This window comes from Giraffa tippelskirchi, chromosome 10, assembly GCF_054371585.1.
Source record: "Giraffa tippelskirchi isolate mGirTip1 chromosome 10, T2T-mGirTip1v1.2.pri, whole genome shotgun sequence".
NCBI lineage: Eukaryota > Metazoa > Chordata > Mammalia > Artiodactyla > Giraffidae > Giraffa > Giraffa tippelskirchi.
The window spans coordinates 14813594-14835698 of record NC_137284.1 but is presented as its reverse complement, the minus strand read 5'-3'; the positions used below and the strand labels follow the sequence as shown (position 1 = coordinate 14835698).

Below are 22105 nucleotides of genomic sequence, written 5' to 3'. Positions count from 1 at the left end.
GGAGACTCAAGAGGGAGGGGAAATGTACACATAGCTGATTCACATTTTTGTAGAGCAGAAACTAACACACCATTGTAAAGCAATTCAGTTCAGTTCAGTTGCTCAGTCGTGTGCGACTCTTTGTGACCCCATGAATCACAGCACGCCAGGCCTCCCTGTCCATCACCAACTCCCGGAGTCCACCCAAACCCATGTTCATTGAGTTGGTGATGCCATCCAACCATCTCATCCTCCGTCGTCCCCTTCTCCTCCTGCGATCAATCATTCTCAGCATCAGGGTTTTTTCCAGTGAGTCAGTTAATCACACCAGGTGGCCAAAATATAGGAGTTTCAACTTCAGCATCAGTCCTTCCAATGAATATTCAGGACTGATTTCCTTTAGGAGGGACTGGTTGTATCTCCTTGCAGTCCAAGGGACTCTCAAGAGTCTTCTCCAACGCCACAGTTCAAAAGCATCAATTCTTCGGGGCTCAGCTTTCTTCACCGTCCAACTCTCACATCCATACATGACTACTGGAAAAACCATACCCTTGACTAGATGGACCTTTGTTGGCAAAGTAATGTCTCTGCTTTTAAATATGCTATCTAGGTTGGTCATAACCTTCTTTCCAAGGAGTAAGTGTCTTTTAATTTCATGGCTGCAATCACCATCAGCAGTGATTTTGGAGCCAAAAAAATAAAGTCTGGCACTGTTTCCACTGTTTCCCCATCTATTTCCCATGAAGTGATGGGATCAGATGTCATGATCTTAGTTTTCTGAACACTGAGCTTTAAGCCAACTTTTTCACTCTCCTCTTTCACTTTCATCAAGAGGCTCTTTAGCGCTTCTTCACTTTCTGCCATAAGGGTGGTGTCATCTGCATATCTGAGGTTATTGATATTTCTCCCAGCAATCTTGATTCCAGCTTGTGCTTCATCCAGCCCAGCGTTTCTCATGATGTACTCTGCATATAAGTTAAATAAGCAGGGTGACAATATACAGCCTTGACATACTCCTTTTCCTATTTGGAACCAGTCTGTTGTTCCATGTCCAGTTCTAACTGTTGCTTCCTGACTTGCATACAGGTTTCTCAAGAGACAGGTCAGATGGTCTGGTATTCCCATCCCTTTCAGAATTTTCCACAGTTTATTGTGATCCACACAGTCAAAGGCTTTGGCATAGTCAATAAAGCAGAAATAGATATTTTTCTGGAACTCTCTTGCTTTTTTTTTTTTTTTTTATAAATTTATTTATTTTAGTTGGGGGCTAATTACTTTACAATATTGTAATAGTTTTTGCCATACATTGACATGAATCAGCCAAGGGTTTACATGTGTTCCTTTGCTAGGAGAGGTGGGGGATTCTCTTTTCAGAATTTAGGAAGAGGTGAGGGAAAACTGCAAAAGGGAAGTAACCTTTGATGTCCCTTGAAAGATGAGCTGTGTGTTTTCAGACAGGAAGAGAAGAGGGAAAGTGAAGGGGTAAGTAGAGAGGGAAGTGTGATGAGATTGTTGCACGCAGGTAGATAGGAACTCTTAAAAGCACTTTGTATTTTCCCTTTGGTTCTACTTTTCCATCCACCATCAGTAATGCCTGTCTCTTCAGTTACAGCTTCCTCAGAACACCACACTCACACACACACACACACACACACACACACACCTGCCACCTGCTATGACCAGACCTTATACCGAACTGTTTCCAGGAGTGACCTGTACATGTTGTGTTAATGGTCACATTCCTAGCTGAATCAAGTGTAATAAACTGAAATAAACTGAAATTATGATTGAGGATAACATCCATCGTCAAAACATGCTATTTGAATACATGTAAGGCTGATGCCTCCTTTTCTGCGAAGAATCCTTCTCATACATGTCCCTTCTCCTCTGTCTCCTTCCAGTCCCTCCCCAGATCATGAACATCTCCTCAGACGTCACTGTGAATGAGGGGAGCAGCGTGACCCTGCTGTGTCTCGCTATCGGCAGACCGGAGCCAACGGTGACGTGGAGACACCTGTCAGTCAAGGGTAAGGCATTTCCCTGGAGGAAGTTTTCAGAGTTGGTATAGTGAAGCCTTGCTTCTAATGCACAACAGAACTTGAGGAGTCAGAAAACAATGCTGTATTTGTAGCGTAGTGATGGAAGAGCAGACAGACCACGTGCATCTGTCACTGGAATTCCGAAGGATTTATAGAGAACATTCGCTGAATCACTTCCCCAGGCCTTTTCATGACCTTCCTTAGAAGCTTTTTGTTTTCCCAACTATGAAGGGCAGAGGTACCATAAGAGTAACTGACAACAAAGACACTAATATCTCAAGGTGGAGATGCATGCGTCAGAGGGTGGTCTGTCCTTTCTTGAAGTATAGTGCTAGAAAGCTAGAAAGTGCACTGAAAATATTGGTGTTTTTGTACATCTAGGAGAGAAAGGATCTCCTTCTCAGTGTTTTCAGAACATTTACCCAGAGTGGTAGAAAGGTGATAGAGAGGGTTAAGTACTCTTGCGCCTGCTGTGCTGGAAACTCGGTGATTGGTATTAAGACTTTAGCCGTGGTCATCTCCAACTTAATAGGGAGGGAACCCGAAGAACAGCGGATCTTGTCCTCTTGGAAATAAAACTTACTCCGAGTTGAACTTGAAGAGATGGGCAAAGAGCCGCTTGGTGTATTTACCCTGTTAACAGAAATGATGATAAATTCTATAAATTATATAAGAAACAAGTGCTCTCTCAGGCATTAGAAAATCTAAACGTGAAATCCAGTGAAAAGGAAAATGTGTGGAGTGTGCCTGTGTGTGATATAAAAATAATATAAATCTAGAGGAAAACCTAAGAATAAATCTTAGGAATGTTGAACTAGACAAGGACTTACTAGGTCACTAAAAGCTCTAAGCGTAAGAGAAAAATGATAAATGTGTTTTGTATTCCTTTTCTGTGGTTCCCATAACAAAGTACTGCAGACCTCATGGCTTAAACAGCAGAAATGTATTTCCTTGTAGTTCTGGAGACTGGATGCCTGTGATCAGGGTGTAGGCGGGGTTGTCCCTTTTGAGACCTGGGAGGAGAGGTCTGTCTATCCCTCTCCTCAAGCTACTAGTACTTTTCTGGCATCTTTGGTGTTTCCCAAAGAAAACGGCTCGTAGGTGCATCACCCCATCCCTGCTGTCATTGTCACATGGCCGTCTTCCTGTGTGCATCTTCCTGTGTCAGATTTTCCCTTATTATAAGAATGTCAAACATATTGGATTGGGGATGTTCTTTTATGACCTTATATAATCTTAATTAGGCTTTCCTGGTGGATCAGAAGTAAACAATCCACCTGCAATGCAGGAGACGTGTGTTTGATCCTTGAGTTGGGAAGAGCCTCTGGAGGAGGGAATGGCAACCCGCTCCAGTATTCTTGCTTAGAGAATCCCACAGAAGGAAAAGTCTGAGGGGTTGCAAAGACTTGGACATGATTGAGGGACTGAACAATAAATCATCTTAATTACCTCTGTAAATTCCCTATTTCCAAATAAGGTCATTTTCTGAAGCATTGGGACTAGATATCTTTTTTTTTTTTTTTTTTGGTGGAGGTGGGGATGAAATTCAGCTCATAACTGGGTTCATCAAAATTAAAAGCACCATTGAGTAAACAAAAAGGCAAGTCAAAGACTAGGTGAAAACCTCTGCCATACACATACCAGACAAAGATTTTACATCTACACTATGTGAAGAATTCTTATAATGCTAACAACCTATCTTGAAGTGAACAAAACATTTAAACAGACAATTCACAAAAGAAGATACATGAATGGAATAAGCCCATGAAAATATGCTAAACGTATCTGTCTTAGAAATGAAAATTAAACCATAATGGAATTCCACTACACAAATACTAGAATGACAAAAATTAAAAAGACTGATCATATCAAGTGTTGGTGGGGTTGTGGAGCAACTGAACTCTTATATATTGGCTCTGGACTGTGAAATGGTATTGCTACCTAACTCAGGTTTGGCTGCTCACCTCCAAAAGCCAGTAATTCGAGAGGCAAGCATCCGTAGAAAGGAAAGGTGCTTTAATCAGAAAAGCCAGCCATCTGGGGAAATGGTGGGCTCGTGTCCAGAGACCAACTCTGAGGGTTCTGTGGGCTTGGAGAGTTTTTAAAGGGAAGAAGGGGGGAAGAATCAGTGAGTCTTCAGGGTGGGAATCTGGGTTCTACATCTCCATTGCGTATAGACTGGCTGACTCGCTCTTCAGTTGTTTTGCCCCTGAGTGATCTGCCTGCACGGTTGCTTGATGGTGGAAGGGAGGGATCTTAAAGGCAGAGAGTTGGTCTTACTTCTTTTTATCTAGGAAAAGAATCAGCAGGTTAGAGGAAGCATGGTATACATTCAGGAGAGCACAGGTCCGGAGTTAAGTTAAACTGTCTGGTGATCTCACTCCTATAATTAGGTTCTTTTAAGGTTACAGGAAACAGAAATGGGCAAACAGGAAAGAGGCTAAAGAGCTGCATTCTCCATAGTATCAACGCTATGGAAAACAGTTTGCACCTTGCTATAAAGTTAAACATAAACTTAGCATACGACCCAGCAATTCCACTTCTAGGAATTCACCAAAGATAAATGAAAACCTATGTCCACAGATATGCGTTGAACACAAATGTTCATAGGGCTCTATTTGTAATAGCCTCAAACTAGAAGTAAGCCAGAGCCCTCAACAGGTAAAATAGCTAAATCGTAGTAAATTTAAGCAGCAGATGGCTTCTCAGCAATTAAAAGGAACAAACCGTTGATACATGTAAGAAAACGGATGAGTCTCAAAAGCATTTTGCTAAAGAAAAAAAGCAAAAAATTAGACACTGATGTCATTCATATGAAATTCTACAACAGGCAAAAATTAATCTAGAGTGACTGAAATCAAGTCATTGGTTATGTAGGGTAGGGGTTTTGGATAATTATCTACAAAGGAGTACAAGGGGCTTTTTTTGGGGTGATGGAAATCTCGAGCAGGGTGGTTGTTACATTGCTGCTTAAATTAGTGACAACTAATCAATGCTACGCTAAAAATAAGTGCATTTCATTGTATGTGAATTAAATCCCAATAAAACTTAAAAACTAAACACATACAGATATAGGAAATAATGACCCAAAAGTGCCCCCCTAGTTTGGAACATTAACTATGTGAGAAGCACTTACAAATGGACACTGGATTTTTTACCAGGATCATTGTTCAAAATTTCACCATCGAATGTTTTCCATGTGCATTGAGAACACATATTTCAGCGCCTGCCTTGTTATAGGGAAAGATAATGATAATAAATCCCCAGACACCCTTTGTGTAAAGACCTCAGATATTGAAATCCAAAAATGTCAATATTGTAAAGTAATATTAACAAGAATATTAAAGGAATCATAAGGGGTATCAGAAAGCTCAACTTTAATATAAACACAGCGGTAGCTTGTGTTTCCAAAGATACAGGCCCTGTGGAAATTTTGCTTTAAGTCAGGGAGAATTTTGATTTACATTATATACGAAAATATGTCTAACCATCAGACCAGCTTCTATGTATTTGGTAAAATCACATGTCTTTATAAATACTTGAAATCCCAGAATGCATTTATTTGGTCCTAAACACACAGTTCTCTCAGCCTAGGAGTCTGCTGAAAGGCACTTTGATTTTATGGAAATGTTTTAAAGCTATTCTTTATAATGGTTTTGCGGTAAAGTTTGTTTCCCGCTTAAAATACAGAAGATTCATCCATATTCTTAATCTTTTATGTAACACCATAGTTGGAATTCAGCCTCAAAAAAAACATATTAAATTTACATTTTCTCTCTTGCGTTTAAGTCTCCCAGCCCGTGTTCAACTTTCAAATTCCCTTTTGTCTTTCCCTTGCTCTGGCCTTCACTTTGCTGTCTCTTTTTTCTTCTATTCTCTCCCCATGACATTTCAACATATAAACACAAAGCATTGTTTCCTGAGTTTGAAAAACAGTAGAACGTGGAAGATTTGCACATTTCAAATTTGCACCTGCAGGTGACCACCAATATTTACTTTTAGAAGGACACTCCTTCTCACTTGGAGTTAAGGAAACTTTGGGAAGTTGTTTGTAAAGGTTTAGAAGAGCAGCCAATACAACTTGAACATCAAATAGCATTTTTAGAACAACTGATTGTTTAGTTCAGCCAGCAAGAGTAAGAGATAGAAGTTGTAACGGCGTTTCCTTTAAAATTCCAACAAAATCGCATCAGAGAACATCGATTACTGGACAGCTATGCTCTGAAATGTTAATGCAATGTTTGAAAACAATTGTTTAAATTTGGAAGAACTAAAGAGCCTCTTGATAAAAGTGAAAGAGGAAAGTAAAAAAGTTGGCTTAAAGCTCAACATTCAGAAAACTAAGATCATGGCATCTGGTCCCATCACTTCATGTCAGATAGATGGGCAAACAGTGGAAACAGTGGCTGACTTTATTTCTCTGGGCTCCAAAATCACTGCAGACGGTGATTGCAGCCATGAAATTAAAAGACGCTTACTCCTTGGAAGGAAAGTTATGACCAACATAGACAGCGAATTAAAAAGCAGAGACATTACTTTGCCACAAAGGTCCGTCTAGTCAAGGCTATGGTTTTTTCCAGTGGTCATGTATGGATGTGAGAGTTGGACTATAAAGAAAGCTGAGCGCCTAAGAAATGATGCTTTTGAACTGTAGTGTTGGAGAAGACTCTTGAGAGTCCCTTGGACTGCAAAGAGATCCAACCAGTCCATCCTCAAGGAAATCAGTCCTGAATATTCATTGGAAGGACTGATGTTGAAGCTGAAACTCCAATACTTTGGCCACCTGATGCGAAGAGCTGACTCACTGGAAAAGACCCTGATGCTGGGAAAGTTTGAGAGCAGGAGGAGAAGGGGACAACAGAGGATGCGATGGTTGGATGGCATCATCAACTCGATGGACACGGGTTTGGGTGGACTCTGGGAGTTGGTGATGGACAGAGAGGTGTGGCGTGCTGCGATTCACGGGGTCGCAAAGAGTCGGACACGACTGAGTGACTGAACTGAACTGAACTGAACTGATACAAGAATGAATAAGCAAGTTTCATTTAGAAAAAGAATATTTTAATGACCAGATTATTAAAGATTAAGAATTGTGGTTATGGTTTAAGATGACAGACTAAGCACATGCCAATGTCAAGAAATTATAGAAGAAAAGGTAAAGGTGAATAAATCCATGATCACGCTAGATAACGGGAAACATTTGTGGATCAGAAACTATGAGGAATCTCTGAAATATGAAAAGGCCATAGGGCCTTCCCTGGAAGTCCAGTGGCTAAGACTTTGCTTCCACTGCAGAGGACATGGGTTCCATCCCTGTTCAAGAAGCTAAGATCCAGCATACCTCATGGCCAAAAAACCAAAACGTAAAATAGAAGCGACATTGTAAAAATCCAATAATGACTTTAAAAAATGGTCCGCATCAAAAAAAATCTTAAAAAAAATATTACATAGATACAATTGACAAAAATTTTAGCTCAAAACACAGGAATATGATCTACAGCTGAAATGATAGCTGAAAAAGGCAGAGTTTTAGGTCATACTGCTGGTAAATGTTAAAAATTGACTGGGGCTGAGGGTGGGCAGGGAAGGTAGTCCTGGTGGCATTTGTCAGTTTCCATGATGTCAATGTTCCCATCATTGCCAATTTCCTTGGAGCCCCTTTAAACTAACTTGATTTTTTAGGTATTTTTCAGTTTTCATTTCCTAATTTTAGGTTTTTGTATTTTAGATTTTTTTAAGGTACTTATTGGATTTATTTTAGGCATTTATTGGATTTACTAGAGAATGTGGCACTTGTTTAATAGACTTCACACACATGGAAATGTGCTCTGAGTGACCTGTAGCTTAGAAACTAGGATCATGCTGGAATCCCAGGCCAGGGCAAAATGGGCAGGTCCCAGAACAGGCCAGGAAAGTGGACAGTCAAGGGGCCAGTGTGTTTGGGATACATGATGGGACAGGTGGGTTCCAAGAATGATTTTCTTTTCTCTTCCTGAAGGATGGAGAAGCAGCATTCATGGAATGTAAAAATATGGTTCATGTGAAAACCCTGTGGGAGGAGGGAGTGGCCCAGGCTGTGGGGTTGGAAGGAGGGTCTTCTTTCAAGGTGCCATGTAACCCGCTGCAGTGCCTCCATATCTGGTCCCATTTCCAGTGCATGTTTGGAAAGGCCAGATGTTTGGGAGGAATAATAAAGTCTTCTTTTCTGTGTCCTCTCCATGGAGGTTTTAAGATGACAGCTATTCACCTGTGAGTGAGTTGCTGCTACAGTCGACTCATATACCGTAATACCTCAGGGAGCAAGAGAATGAGCGATTCCACAGAAGTGAGTTTTCCAGGTAACTGAAGCTGACTCCTTTATAAAGTGAGTGATCGTTGATGGAAGCAGTTTAAAAATGTATTACGTGCTTCTCTGTTTTCTTGAGTAGAGTGGGTGTCGTTTGGCCTTCTTGTAAAAGTTGTAATAACATTGTATATATCAACTGTTTGTGCCTCAGTGTTTGAGGTCTGGATAATGACTAACATGGCCCTAAAATACTGTTTAAATTGTTGTTTCAGTTTTTTATTGTTCTATCTCTCCTTCCTTCTCTCATATCAGAATTGTCAATGCTTCCTAAAGCCATGTGTGCATTTTAGCATCTGCATTTTTTTCTATCTACTTCTCTCTCTCTCTCTTTTTTATAAACTGTAATAAGGAGGAGGAATTGTTCCTAACCTTCTTTACGTGTTGTGCATTTTGGTCCAGAAATGCCAAAGCTTTTAAGAGATGGCACAACTTTGAGTCCTTGGCTTGATTATACAACTTTGAGCTTCATGGCATGTCAATTTTGCCGTATTTAAAGGAGAGGTATTCTGTGTATAACAGCTCAGAATTGCAAGTATGACGTGTGAATGATATGGTAACTTTAAGGAATGTCTATGTTGTATTTGAAGACTGTGTGCCATAAATCTGAAGTTTGAACTTCTGTATGTATCCCCGGTGGCTCAATGGTAAAGAATCCGCCTGCAATGCAGGATACTTAGGTTCAATCTCTGGGTCAGGAAGATCCCCTGGAGATTGGAATGCAACCTACTCCAGTATTCTTGCCTGGGAAATCCATGGACAGAGGAGCCTGACCTATAGACCATGGGGTTGCAAGGAGTCTGACATGACTTAGCAACTAACACTTTCACTTTCATTTCAATTTGGTATGCTAGAAAAAGTACTGAACTAATGTAGCAATCTTTTTAAAAAAAAATATTGTCATCTCAGTTAAGAATTTAACTGAACATATAAAACCCAAATGATTTCTATATAATAAATTGAAATGTAAAGATAACTTGTGTGTGATTCTGAATTCACAGATAAAGTATTTTTAATTCCTCCATGAAAAAAAAAGTCCACATAATCAAGTTGATGAGTCCTGAATAAGAAGGTCGTGGTGGGGGAGGGCATTCTCTGAGGAAAGACTTTGAGCTTTCAAGAATAAGTGATAGCTTTGTCTCTGCAATGTAACATAATCTTTATTATTTTTTTTAATTTTATTGGAGGTATAGTGGCTTTACAGTGTTGTGTTCAACAACTGTACTTTTTATATTGAATCAAAAACAAAAGATTTTAAAAATCAAGCAAAAACATAAAAGCTAAAAACATTAAAGGTAAAAAAATCAAATTTATTGTAAAAAGGATAAATAATAAAGAATAAAGACCACTTAATCTAAAATAAAAGCAAGGAAAACAAGATAAGGAATAAGTGTTAAGTACACATATCCTGGGGCTTCCCAAGTGGTGCTAGCGGTAAAGAACCTGCCTGTCAATGCAGGAGATGCAAGAGGTGCAGGTACTTCTGGGTCTAGAAGATCCCCTAGAGGAGGGCATGGCAACCTACTCCAGTATTCTTGCCTGGAAAATCCCATGGACAGAGGACCCTGGAGGGCTACAGTCCATGGGGTCGCAGAATCAGACATGACTGAAGCAACTTAGCAAGTATGCACATATCCTGAGGGGAGTGTGTGCAGCTTTGTTCTGGATATGACAGTGCTAGACAAGTGAATTCCATCTAAGAAGGATAATTCCAGCAAAATCCTCATCCTTGGTCCTGACCTGGCTGAGCAGGTCTCTCTCTCTCCTGTTCTCTCTGCCAGGTGTTGAGGTTAGCAGATATACTGGTCCCAGAATGTTTCTACTCCAACTCTTATTTTTCATGTTGGATGTCCTTGAGAAGAGAGTCTTAAAAGAAATTACCAAGTCCCTCACATTCCAAATAAAGGAAGCGCCAACTCATACTCATGTATAGGTGTCAACTCCTCGTGGCTGGCAAGGTTAGCTTCTAGGCTGTTGTTGTTCAGTCACTCAGTCGTGTCTGACTCTTTGCGACTTCATGGACTGCAGCATGCCAGGCTTTCCTGTCCTTCCTTACCTCCCGGACTTTGCTCAAACTTGTGTCCATTGAGTTGATGATGCCATCCAACCATCTTATCCTCTGTTGCCCCCTTCTCATCCTGCCCTCAATCTTTCCCAACATCGGGGTCTTTTCCAGTGAGTCAGCTCTTCGCATCAGGTGGCCAAAGTATCGGAGCTTCAGCTTCTAGATAGACCTAGCCTTCAGATTCTCATAACCTGGGACTGAAATCTGGCCCAAGCCATTAACTGTCTGAGTGCCTTTAGAAAAATCATATCATCTCCAGGATCCCCAATCTCCTAGACTGCAGAATGGGGCTATTTATGCCAACTCCCTCAGATGATCACCAGGACTAAAAGAGGGAATGAATGGAAAGCTTATAATTGCACTGGACACACATACATGAATTGCTGACAGTGTTCTTAATTGCCACTGTGCCATGTTTTAATTTAAATTTCTTCTTAGAATCCTTGTAACTTACAGCCATCCTGAGAGCTGGTTATGTTAACATCATGCTTACTGTATGTCAAGCCCTGTTATCCACTTTACATGTTTTAGCTAATTTAATGCCCCAGTAGCCCTGAAAGGAAAGTGCTAATATTTATAATTGTGCCTTTCTTATTATGCATTATTATGTCTACCTCTGTCTTTGTCTCTTACTCTTTAACATCGTGAGTCATTCATTAGTTATTCAGTGCCCCTCTGGTCCACCTGAAAATTTAGAATGACACAGCAGTTTTATTTGTAATAGGCAAACTTGGAAATAGTCCAAATGTCCTTCAAGGACTTCCTGGTGGCTCAGACCGTAAAGTGTCTGCCTACAATGTTGGAGACCCAGGTTTGATCCCTGGGTCAGGAAGATCCTCTGGAGAAGGAAATCGCAACCCACTCTGGTACTCTTGCCGGGAAAATTCCATGGACAGAGGAGCATGGTAGGCTATAGTCCATGGGGTAGCAAAGAGTCGGACACGATTGAGCCACTTCACTTCACTTGTCCTTCAAGGGGTGTCTGGTTAAACAAACTATGTCACACCCACACCTTGAAATGTATTTCAGCAATAAAAAGTAAATGAACTATTATGTCAGTTGACGTCATAGGTGGACCTGAGGGCTTTATAGGAATGCGCAGAGTCATTGTCAAAGGGTAGAATGCTATATGATTCCACTTTTAAAACATTCCCAAAATGGAAAAAGTGTCAAGATGCACAACCTGTCAGTGGTGGCCAGCAGTTGGTGCAGGGGAGGGAAAGAAATTGTTCAAAGCAGTTGCTTTGCCGTGAAGAGACAGCTCCATGCCTCGATTATTGGGGTAGTTAGATGAATCAATATGCATGATGAAATGTTAGAATTAGACACAAAGGTATAAAAAATGGGTACATCCAAAAAAAAAAACCTCAGCCCAATCATGTGGTTAACTGTGGTGCCCAGTCAATCACCTGGCCTTGATAATGTTCTTTAATTAAAAAAGATGACACCATCAGGGGAGCTGGCGCTGAGTACACAGACCCCTCTCTACTATTTTTGCAACCTTTTTTATGTGTGTGTGCTTTGTAGCTCAGTCATGTCTGACTCTTTGAGAACCCATGGACTATAGCCCGCCAGGCTGCTCTATCCTTGCGATTTTTCAGATAAGAATACTGGAGTGGGTTGCCATTAAATCAGTAATTACTTCAAATTAAAAAGTGCAAACTAGGAATCATAAGTAAGATGAACCTCTAGGTTTCCACTAACAACATGCTTACGTAAGAATGTACTGTTCATAAAATATTTCCACACGCATCATTTCAAGAGGGTTTATAGCAAGCCTCTAAAATAGGGCAGAGAAGAAATATTTCCCAGGCAAAGAAACAGGCTTGAAAAAGTTAATGGTGAATGACTCACAGGTGACTACAGTGGGAGATCTGTGAAAGGAACATTGTCCTTGTTTTCCAAGTCTATCTTTGTCTGCTGGACAAAGATTGAACAGGTACAATATAAAGTGATGTGTTTTATCAAATTCCGCTTGTTATCTGGGGCACCCCTGCTCTTACATTCTCCTCTCTAATTCCACACCTACCTTCTTGCATCTGGACAGCTTCTAGCCACCACTCAGTGTTGTGCTGAGAAAAACACAGCCTCCAAGTGGAAACCACTTCCTTGCCATTGTCTGCAGTAGGTCTCCATCGCTTCTCTGCTTCAATTAAGATAAACCTGCGGAGACCCACCAACCTCATTTCTCTTCTGAGTCACCACAGGTACCAGTGCCATCCAAGATGGGATTGCCTGTCAGTTGACCCACTGCCTCACCCAGTCCTGCGCCCACTTTTCTGTCTCCCTGTGAGGCAGCCAGGATCCTTGTTTCTAATCTGAAGTTGTGTGAAGAGCCTAATTAATCCCCGGAGTGTGAGAAAGAGGTGTCTGAGTTGAGGAATCAAGGTTATCCCTATCTTGCTCAGTGGAACAGTTATGGGCAAACAAGCTGTTCCTCTCATGTCTTTGCAAAGCAAATTTATGTTCTCTAACTTTGATTCTTGTTGTAAATGAGAAGTGTGTGAAGGTCTAGCCATGTGCTTTTCGCCATATGGGCGCCCATATGTTTTCCTCCTTTGCTTGCGTACATTTTCGCTTTGGCACGCACATATGCCTGTATTTTTGCAACTTAACAATATTAAAACTAATCCCATTTATGCTCCTTTTGGGTGAGTTGATTGAGTCATAAATTCCTGTGAATCTCTTCTTTGGGAGACTGAAGTTCTTTTGTGTGAGCAGGGGGAGGGCAGAGCATCCTGTCAGAGGGATGCGGACAACCAGCATCAGTGTGGAGCTGATGTAGCTGATGGCCCTGACCCTGGCTCCAAAGTGATGAGTTGAAGCCTTGAGAACTAGGAATGTGGGTTCAATGCCTTGGGAGTATCCTTGTCTCTTCTTCCCTGGGGAGAAGCCCTCATTAGGAAACAGAAAATAATCCCCAGGCTTTTCTTTCTAAGGGCCCAGGTGAAATAACTTACCTTAGCACAAGCCATCATGAGATCCTGAGCTGCGATTCTTCATGTGTGACTATACTTAAAGCTTCTCACCCTCTTTACATCAAGTTGATCAACAATATAGATCAGAAATAAGACTGCCCTAGAGTAACCTTACCTTCTTCCTCGGACTTTTTAGATTATAAAAATAAGAATGGATATTAACATGTATTATACCAAGTGAAAAAAAGCATAGATATTACTTTGCCAACAAAGATCTGGATAGTCAAAGCTATGGTTTTTCCAGAAGTCATGTATGGATGTGAGAGTTGGCTCATAAAGAAGGCTGAGCACTGAAGAACCGATGCTTTCAAAATGTGGTGCTGGAGACTCTTAAGAGTCTTAAGAGTCCCTTGGACAGCAAGATCAAACCAGTCAATCCTAAAGGAAATCAGTCCTGAATATTCATTGGAAGGACTGATACCGAAGCTGAAGCTCCAGTACTTTGGCCAACCTGATGCAAAGAGCCAACCCATTGGAAAAGACTCTGATGCTGGAAAAGACTGAGGCAGGAGGAGAAGGGGGCGACAGAGGATGAGATGGTTGGATGGCATCACTGACTCAATGAACATGAGTTTGAGCAAACTCCAGGAGACAGTGAAGGACAGGGAAGCCTGATGTGCTGCAGTCCGTGGGGTCACAGAGTCAGACATGACGTAGTGACTGAATGACAATAGCACCAGGTAAAAAGCCCCAGTGACTCAAATGCAAAATTGGATTTGGAAATGCCACCTGATATCTGTTGCAAGATAGTGTTTTCTCTTTTGCGTTAATTCATTTCTTTGTTTGACGCATTAAGAATATTTATTTTCCCCTATAGCAACAATGATGTGTAAAGCAGATTTAGTTCTTGCCCTCGTGGAGCTTATAGTCCGGTCAGGGAGACAGCCGTTAGCTGGATCGTCAAGAATATGTAATTTCTGAGTGTGGCAATTGCTCTAAGGATGGGTGTCAGAGTGGTGTGAGCTAGACTAGGTAAGTCTTTCCTGAGATAGTGATGCTTGAAACAGACATAGGAGATGAAGAGGAGGGACTTGTCTGGTGGTTGAGTGGTTAGGACTCCATGCTTCCACTGCTGGGGACAGGGGTTCGATCCCCGGTCAGTGAACTAAGATCCCACAAGCCACGCCACATGGCCAAGAAAAAGAAGATGAATAGCAGTTAAGGATGGGGATACAGTTCTGTGATACAGCCAGGCCGACTGTAAACGTTCCGCGTGAGGGGACTAGCACGTGTGAATGCCCTGAGGTGACGGGCTTTTCAAGAAATGAAAGAACCTTATCTTTTTATTTCTAAGTCATTTTTTTAATTAGAAGAAAACTCATCCTAAGTTTATTTTCACATGACTGCGAAAGATCAGAAATATTTCAGTTGCATTTTACCTGAGTTAATTGCTAAGGCAGAGAACTTGCATTTTCCCCCTATGACAAAGTAATTTTTTTTTGTTTTGTTTTCCTTTTAATTGAAGTATATTTGATTTACAATCGTTAACAGAGGGGAAAGCAGGGAGGGGGTATAAATTAGGAGTCTGGGATTAGCAGATACACACTCTCTGTGTGTGCATGCCTGCTCAGTCACCTCCGATTCTCTGTGACCCCATGGACAGTAGCCAACTAGGCTCTCTGTCCGTGGGATTCTCCAGGCAAAAATACTGGAGTGGGTTGCCATTTTCTACTCGAGGGGATCTTTCCCACCCAGGAATCAACCCCGGGTCTCTTGCATTGCAGGCAGATTCTTTATTGTCTGAGCCACCAGGGAAGCCTTTCAGATATACACTATTATACATAAAATAGATAACCAACCTACTGTCTAGTACAGAAAACTGTACTCAATATTTTGTAATAACCTATAAGGGAAAAGAATCTGAAAAAAAAAAAAGATATACTTGTATGTGAAACTGAATCACTTTGCTGTACACCTGAAAGACATACATCTTGAGTGTAGACAGCGGGAGAGACCATGGGCTGGGGTGAGGGAGTCAGGGGCTGGATCATACAGAGCCCTTTATAGAATTTGGTCTGTATTCTAAAGTCACTAGAATATGCAAAAATGAGATGTTCTGGCGTCAGGATTTAACCAGGAACATGACATGTCTGATCTATTCATTATCTATGTAAATCTGCCGGATCACTAAACCTTTGTCTCCATTTCCCCACTATCAACCAGGAAGGAGTCAGTAGGAATATGCCTCTTTACAGAGGAAGGGTAAAGGGAATTTAGAAGTATCTATTCCAAATACTCTTTAGATGATAATGTAAGAAGGGATATTAACATGTATCTAGCAAATGAAAATCCCAACTAACTCAAAAGTAAAATTAGAATTGGAAAGGCATCCAGGGCTGCCTGCCGTCTGTTGTAAAGCGTTCTCTATGCTGTTGCGATATCAAATTATGCCATTGAAATCAGTTGGACACTGATAAAATTGAGACTGGCTTTACAAGTGCTGTAGATCTAATTGGCCTCAGCGGTGGGTCCACAGTGACTTTTGCTGCTGAACAAAAATTGTAGGCTTCAGTAGAAAATAACCAGCCTAGCTTCACACTCACGCACCTCGGCCACCTCTGGAGATAATGGACTTTAATTTAGGCACAGAGCTCCTACATCTGGACAGCTGTTGAAGGAACAACAAAGAAGTTAGCTTCCTCCCTACTTCCTGGATGGGCACCCTTGATGGTGGATGGGAAGCATCTCAGGGCCAGCCACGAGCACTTGTACCTCTTAGTATTCCTTCTGCACAGCAGTTTCTCTCTCTTCCTAAAAGCCTCTACATCTCTAGGACCAAAGCTCCTCTCAATCACCTGTTCTTGCTCCAACTGTTTTAAATTGGGTCTCTACTATTTAAAGCCAAAGTAGTTCTGGTAAGGAGAAGGCAATGGCACCCCACTCCAATGTTCTTGCCTGGAGAATCCCAGGGACGGGGTAGCCTGGTGGGCTGCTGTCTATGGGGTCACACAGAGTCGGACACGACTGAAGCGATTTAGCAGCAGCAGCAGTAGCAGTTCTGGTTAAATTCACCGTGTGCTGGACAGGCAGTGTGTGAGCCAGTTGAGCATAGTATGGTCCCTGCTCTGAGCTCAGAGGGGAGTGGGGAAGGACTCGTGAACATGATGTTGCCACGTGGTGTGGTGGGGGTCTCACCACCAGGGAAAGGCTCTTCCTTACAGAAAGCAGACAGTGAGTGAGCTGCCGGCGGTTCCTGGTTAATTTCAAGGCCACTGTCTCCATCATGAGTCAGGGACCCATGAGTGTTGGGAGGCCCTGGGAGTTGACTAAGGAGTTCTGGGTTGCTAAGGGGATTCCACGTTTAAATCAGTTAGACTCAGACTGAGATAGACACATGGACTCTGGCTCCGAGTCTTGCAGCAATCGTGATGACCACGCATTCAGCACCACCTCAGCACATCATGTACACAGCATCCATCCAGGTGATCCCATGGGCTATGGGGCAGGCTTGCCACTGAGAATGAAAGAGCGGCATCCGCCAACCTCAGCACTTGTTCAGCTCTCTGGCTGCTCTGGGATCAAAGGCGTGGTTTATCTTAATCAACTGACTCACTGGTTCACTGACTTCCTTGAGATGGTGAGCTCCATCCTGCCCAGAGAAGATAGCTCTCCCCTCCCCACACAGAGGAGAACGGGTAAGGGGTTTAAACATTGGTGATGTTCCCGGCACCTGGCACAATGCCTGTGATTAGAGGCCACTTATGAATGATCACACAGAGTCGGACACGACTGAAGCAACTTAGCAGCAGCAGCATGAATGATTGAATGCTTACCCATCAGTCAATCCTGTACCTGTCTTATAGAAGCCAGAGGAAATGAGGGGATAGGTAGGGGTAGTGGAGGTCCTCCAAGACTAGCCTCCAGGTGTTAGGAAGCAATCCCTGGGTGGTAAAGGGGGAGTTTGGTGCATGGAGTGAAGGCTGGGTGGGGAAGGTGAAGCTGAATGCAGCCTCTGAACCCCAACACCAAATTAAATCTCAGAGACAGAGTTTCAGGTTCATTGCTTTGCCAAGCAAAGGGGACTACAGTGGGCTGATGCCCTCAAAACTGTGTCTCAACCTGGAGGCGGTAGTGAGGAGTTTTATAGTAATGGTGCAAAGAGGAGGGTGTGATCAGCTCATGGACATTCTTCTGATTGGTTGGTGGGGAGGTAACTCGGAGTCAGCATCATCAACCTTCTTGTCCCAGGGCATTTGAGGTCTAGTGCTTGTGGGCAGCACACAGTTAACTGCTCCCACCTGGATGGGGTTTCAGTATCTGCAAAACAGCTCAAAACTAATTTTTCTCTGTGTCCCTTGAGAGGGAAGCAGGACCCTGCCCTCCAAGGCTCGCTATTAGTTCCTTGACTGCTCCTTCCTTATCACTGCATATACCCCCTGCCTTTCTCTATTAGCCACTGTTTGAATGTGCCTATTGGAACTCGGGAAAGTCATGGAGGCTGAATGAAGCCTATTTTCTATAATCAAGAAACTGGGGACATAGAAAGGCTTTTACGGCCTGGAGCCCCCAGGGTCCTTCTTGGTTTCACAGACACTCAAGTCTGATCTGCATCAGAAGGTTGGGGGCACTTCCAGTCTTATCCCAAAGTGCTTCTCTCTCTTTTCCTCACCATCTCTCCTAGTCCATCCTTCTGTAAAACTGCCTACCATGCTGGAGACCAGGTAGTCTTACTGCTGAGGTTTCTTTATGCCACATTTTTACCCAAGAGCGAGGCTTCCCCCAGGCTGGGTCTCCAGAGGGTGGTGACCCATGATGTGGAAGGTGGTCCTCATCTCCTGACCCACCCTGTCCTTGTGGAGAACCTCTGACTTGTGCTGGAAAGCTTATTAGCTTTATAAAGGGGGTGCACGCGAAGAGTGGGGATGACTCACCTTAGCATGTACCATTCAGTTTGGACATGTCGTGCGAGTGAATTTAGCATCTTATGCTCATGAATCTGTGAGATGCTGCAATTTTGGGCTCTCATCCTTGCCAGCATCTCCATCCAGTCTTCTTCCTCAGGGCACCTGCCATCCTAGGCTTCCCCAGTGCCAGGCCCTACCTCCTCAGGGAAGAGGTCAAGGTGTGACTCTAGAAAAGACGGCAGAGGTGGAGGACATTCTTTCCTTCTTCAAGATAGTGAAAGTGAGTGAAAGTGAAAGTCCCTCAGTCATGTCTGACCCTTTGCGACCCCATAGACTACACAGTCCATGGAATTCTCCAGGCCAGAATACTGGAGTGGGTAGCCTTTCTCTTCTCCAGGGGATCTTCCCAACCGAGGGATCGAACCCAGGTCTCCCACACTGCAGGTGGATTCTTTACCAGCTGAGCCACAAGGGAAGCCCAAGAATACTGGAATGGGTATCCTATCCCTTCTCCAGGAGATCTTCCCAACCCAGGAATCGAACCAGGGTCTCCTGCACTGCAGGCGGATTCTTTACCAACTGAGCTATGAGGGAAGCCCTTCAAGATGGTGACTGTGCTTAATTACTGCCTCTGTTCCTATGAGAGGCAGAGGAGGGAGGGATGGAGTAGACAGGAAGTCACATTGTGGTATAAAGTGGAGGGTTTAATTGGAGGGGGGCCCTCCAGTATTCGAATGGCCCAGCCTCTGAGAGGGAACCCCCACTGGACGTGAGAGGGATCAAGGGGAAGTGAAATCTTGAAGCAAAAAGAGTTGCAGCTTTGAATCTGGGCTTCCCAGCTGGAGGCTGTGAATGACTCCCGCACTCAGGAACTAGAGCTGTGAGGAGGTGGGAATCTGATCTCCCCTGAACCACCTGAAGCAAAGCCCAAGGGCCTCACCCCACTCCTGGCAGCCTGCAAAGCCTCATTAGTGAGAAGAGGCAGGCACTGAAGCCCTTCCTGTCTTTTCATTTTGTTTTTCCCTTTTCTTATTTTATCAACAGTTTCCCCACTCCAGAATCACTTACTGGTGAGTCACTCCCTCAGGGGTGCTAGAAATGGTTTCTTTTAATGATTCTCTGGATGATTTTGCTTCCTAAGAGCAACGTTTAGTGAAGTAACTGATGTAATCAGAACCGCCCGTCCTCTGCTTCCAGAATTCTCTTCCTCCCCACCCTCCTTCTGCTCAGCTTACCTCCCCTCTCCCCACCACTGCCGTCCAGAAATACTTTCTGCTCAGGACTCCCTTGGGCCTCCTCCTGCTCCACTGAGCCCCTGCTTATGTGTCCCTGCATGCTTGGAACCGGATGCGGTAATTACATCTGCAGTGAAAGGCTTTGTCTCCCTTGTGGGCAGCAAGGATGCTCCCAGCACTGCTAATGAAAGAAGGAGCCTTATTTTCAGAGCATCACTGGCTGCAGGGGGCCCCCAGATATCAGTCCACAGGATATCTGGAGGTTCCTCCTCCGGGGCCAGGCTGCACCCTTTGCCGTTCCTTCTCCCCCTCCCAGTCTTCTTACTCCTGCCTCTGCTCCAGGCTGCCCGCAACCCTCTGAGTATCTTTCCCTCAGCTCTTCCTGTCCCCAGGGGCCAGAAGGGGGCTGGAACAAAGGCATGGCCACACATTTTGAGCTGTAGTTTAAGAATCTCCCAATGTTTCCAGCATGTCTGACAGCAGCTAAGGTGAAATGTACCTGGAGCTTCAGGAGCCACCTCCAGCTGGAGCTGCACTCCTGGGAACCCAGGTGGTTTAGTTCCCAGCAGGATTCCAAAAGGGACCAGGAGACACCTTTGTGCTGAGGCATCTGACTGGCCCGCCTGTATGTCCATATCTCATGGCATTGCTGCAGCAGATTGCCTGACTTGTGCAATCACATCTCACCTGCCTTCACTCTTAAGATCTATTTATGCTTCTTTTTTTTGCCTTAAAGTTGCAGGCATTGAGCAAGCTGAATACACACACATGCACACACACACACACACAGAGGTTTTCCTGGTGGCTTTGAGATAAAGAATCTGCTTAGAATGCAGGAGCTGCAGGAGACATGGGTTTGATCCCTGGGTCCGGAAGATCCCCTGGAGGACAGCATGGCAACTCACTCCAGTATTCTTCCCTGGAGAATCCCATGGACAGAGGAGCCTGGTGGGCTACAGTCCATGGGGTTGCAAAGAGTTGGACACAACTGAAGCAATTTAACAGGGCATGTATATACATATATCATTATTTTTCAGATTATTTTCCCATATAAATAATTACATAGTACAGAGTAGAGTTCCCTGTGCTGTATAGTAAATCCTTGTTGGCTGTCTATTTTATATATGTGTGCATGCTAGGTAGCTTCAGTCATGTCCTACTCTTTGCAACCCTATGGACTGTAGCCCCCCAGGCTACTCTGCCCATGCGATTCTCCAGGCAAGAATACCGGAGTGGGTTGCTATGCCCTCCTCCAGGGGACATTCCCAACCCAGGGATCAAACCTGCATCCCTTAGGTCTCCTGCATTGGCAGGCCTGTTCTTTACTACTTGGGCCACCTGGGAAGCCCATTTTATATGTAGATAGTGTGTCTACGTTAATCCCAAACTCCTAATTTAAGGCTCTCCCCCACATGTTTTCCATTTGGATCCTTCCAGCTTTGTCTCTCTGGACATCCTGCATGACTACTCCTGTTTGTTGGTACCTGCCAAGTCTTTGTTCAGGACCCTCTTGACTTCTCATTGTTTCCATGCTTTGGCTACACGTTTGATCCTGTAAAACGCTGCAATGACATCGCCATCATTGTCACCCCTGTCATCTCCAAAATCATCCCTTAAATGTAGTGACGTGCCACGTTGATTTAATCGCATATGGTGTTCACCAAGATTTTCTGTCTAAATGTGGACAGAAAAATTAATTAAGGCAGGGAGTAACCTATGCATTTTACAGAGGGAACCTGGATTGGTTAAACTGATGGCCACTGGAAACAACATTCTTTCAATTATTTATTTATTTATGCACTTGTTCAATTACTCAAGAAAGAATTAGTGAGTGGATCTTATGTGTCAGGTACTGTGTGTGATGATGGGGTTAGAAAGATAAATAACAGGATACTTTTCCTCAAGGAACTCCATTTAGTGAAAGACACAGGCATAGTGATATATAGTTACAGCCCAATGTGGTACATGTGTGTTCACAGAACAGGATCATTTCATCCAACTGGGAAATATGGGAGAATCAGGGATGGCCTCCTGAACAGGTGACTACTAATATGACTCAAAAATCGGTCAGAGTTTAGTCAAAGGAAAGGGAACAATATGAGTGAGGCGGAGGAGAAGGAGAATATCCCAGGTGGTGAAGACAGCAAAATAAAAAATGTAGAAATAAGAACTTACATGACCAACCTAGACAGCAGCATATTAAAGAGCAGAGACATTACTTTGCTGACAACGGTCCATCTAGTCAAAGCTATGGTTTGTCCAGTAGTCGTGTATGGATGTGAGAGTTGGACCATAAAGAAATCTGAGCGCTGAAGAATAAATGCTTTGAGCTGTGGTGTTGGAGAAGACTCTTGAGAGTCCCTTGGACTGCAAGGAGAGGGAAATCAGTCCTGAATTGGAAGGACTGAGGCTGAAGTTGAATCTCCTATATTTTGGCCACCTGGTGTGAAGAACTGACTCATTGGAAAAGACCCTGATGCTGAGAATAATTGAATGCAGGAGGAGAAGGGGATGACAGAGGATGAGATGGTTGGATGGCCTCACCAAATCGATGGACATGAGTTTGAGAAAACTCAGGGAGATGGTGAAGGGCAGGGAAGCCTGGCATGCTGCAGTCCATGG

General features: G+C 43.4%; 1 protein-coding gene across 11 annotated transcripts in view; it reads left to right on the top strand.

Annotated features, from left to right (window-relative positions):
• The window catches only part of OPCML (opioid binding protein/cell adhesion molecule like), a 566878-nt gene that overhangs the window by 460616 nt on the left and 84157 nt on the right, over positions 1 to 22105 (top strand). For all 11 annotated transcript variants that reach the window (XR_014067914.1, XR_014067913.1, XM_081537938.1 and 8 more), the window contains one exon: positions 1881 to 2006. Coding sequence is in view for 9 of the 11 variants with exons in the window: in XM_081537938.1 (XP_081394064.1) it covers positions 1881 to 2006 (126 nt within the window). In the remaining 2 variants the exon portion in view is untranslated. The remainder of the gene's footprint in view (positions 1 to 1880; positions 2007 to 22105) is intronic.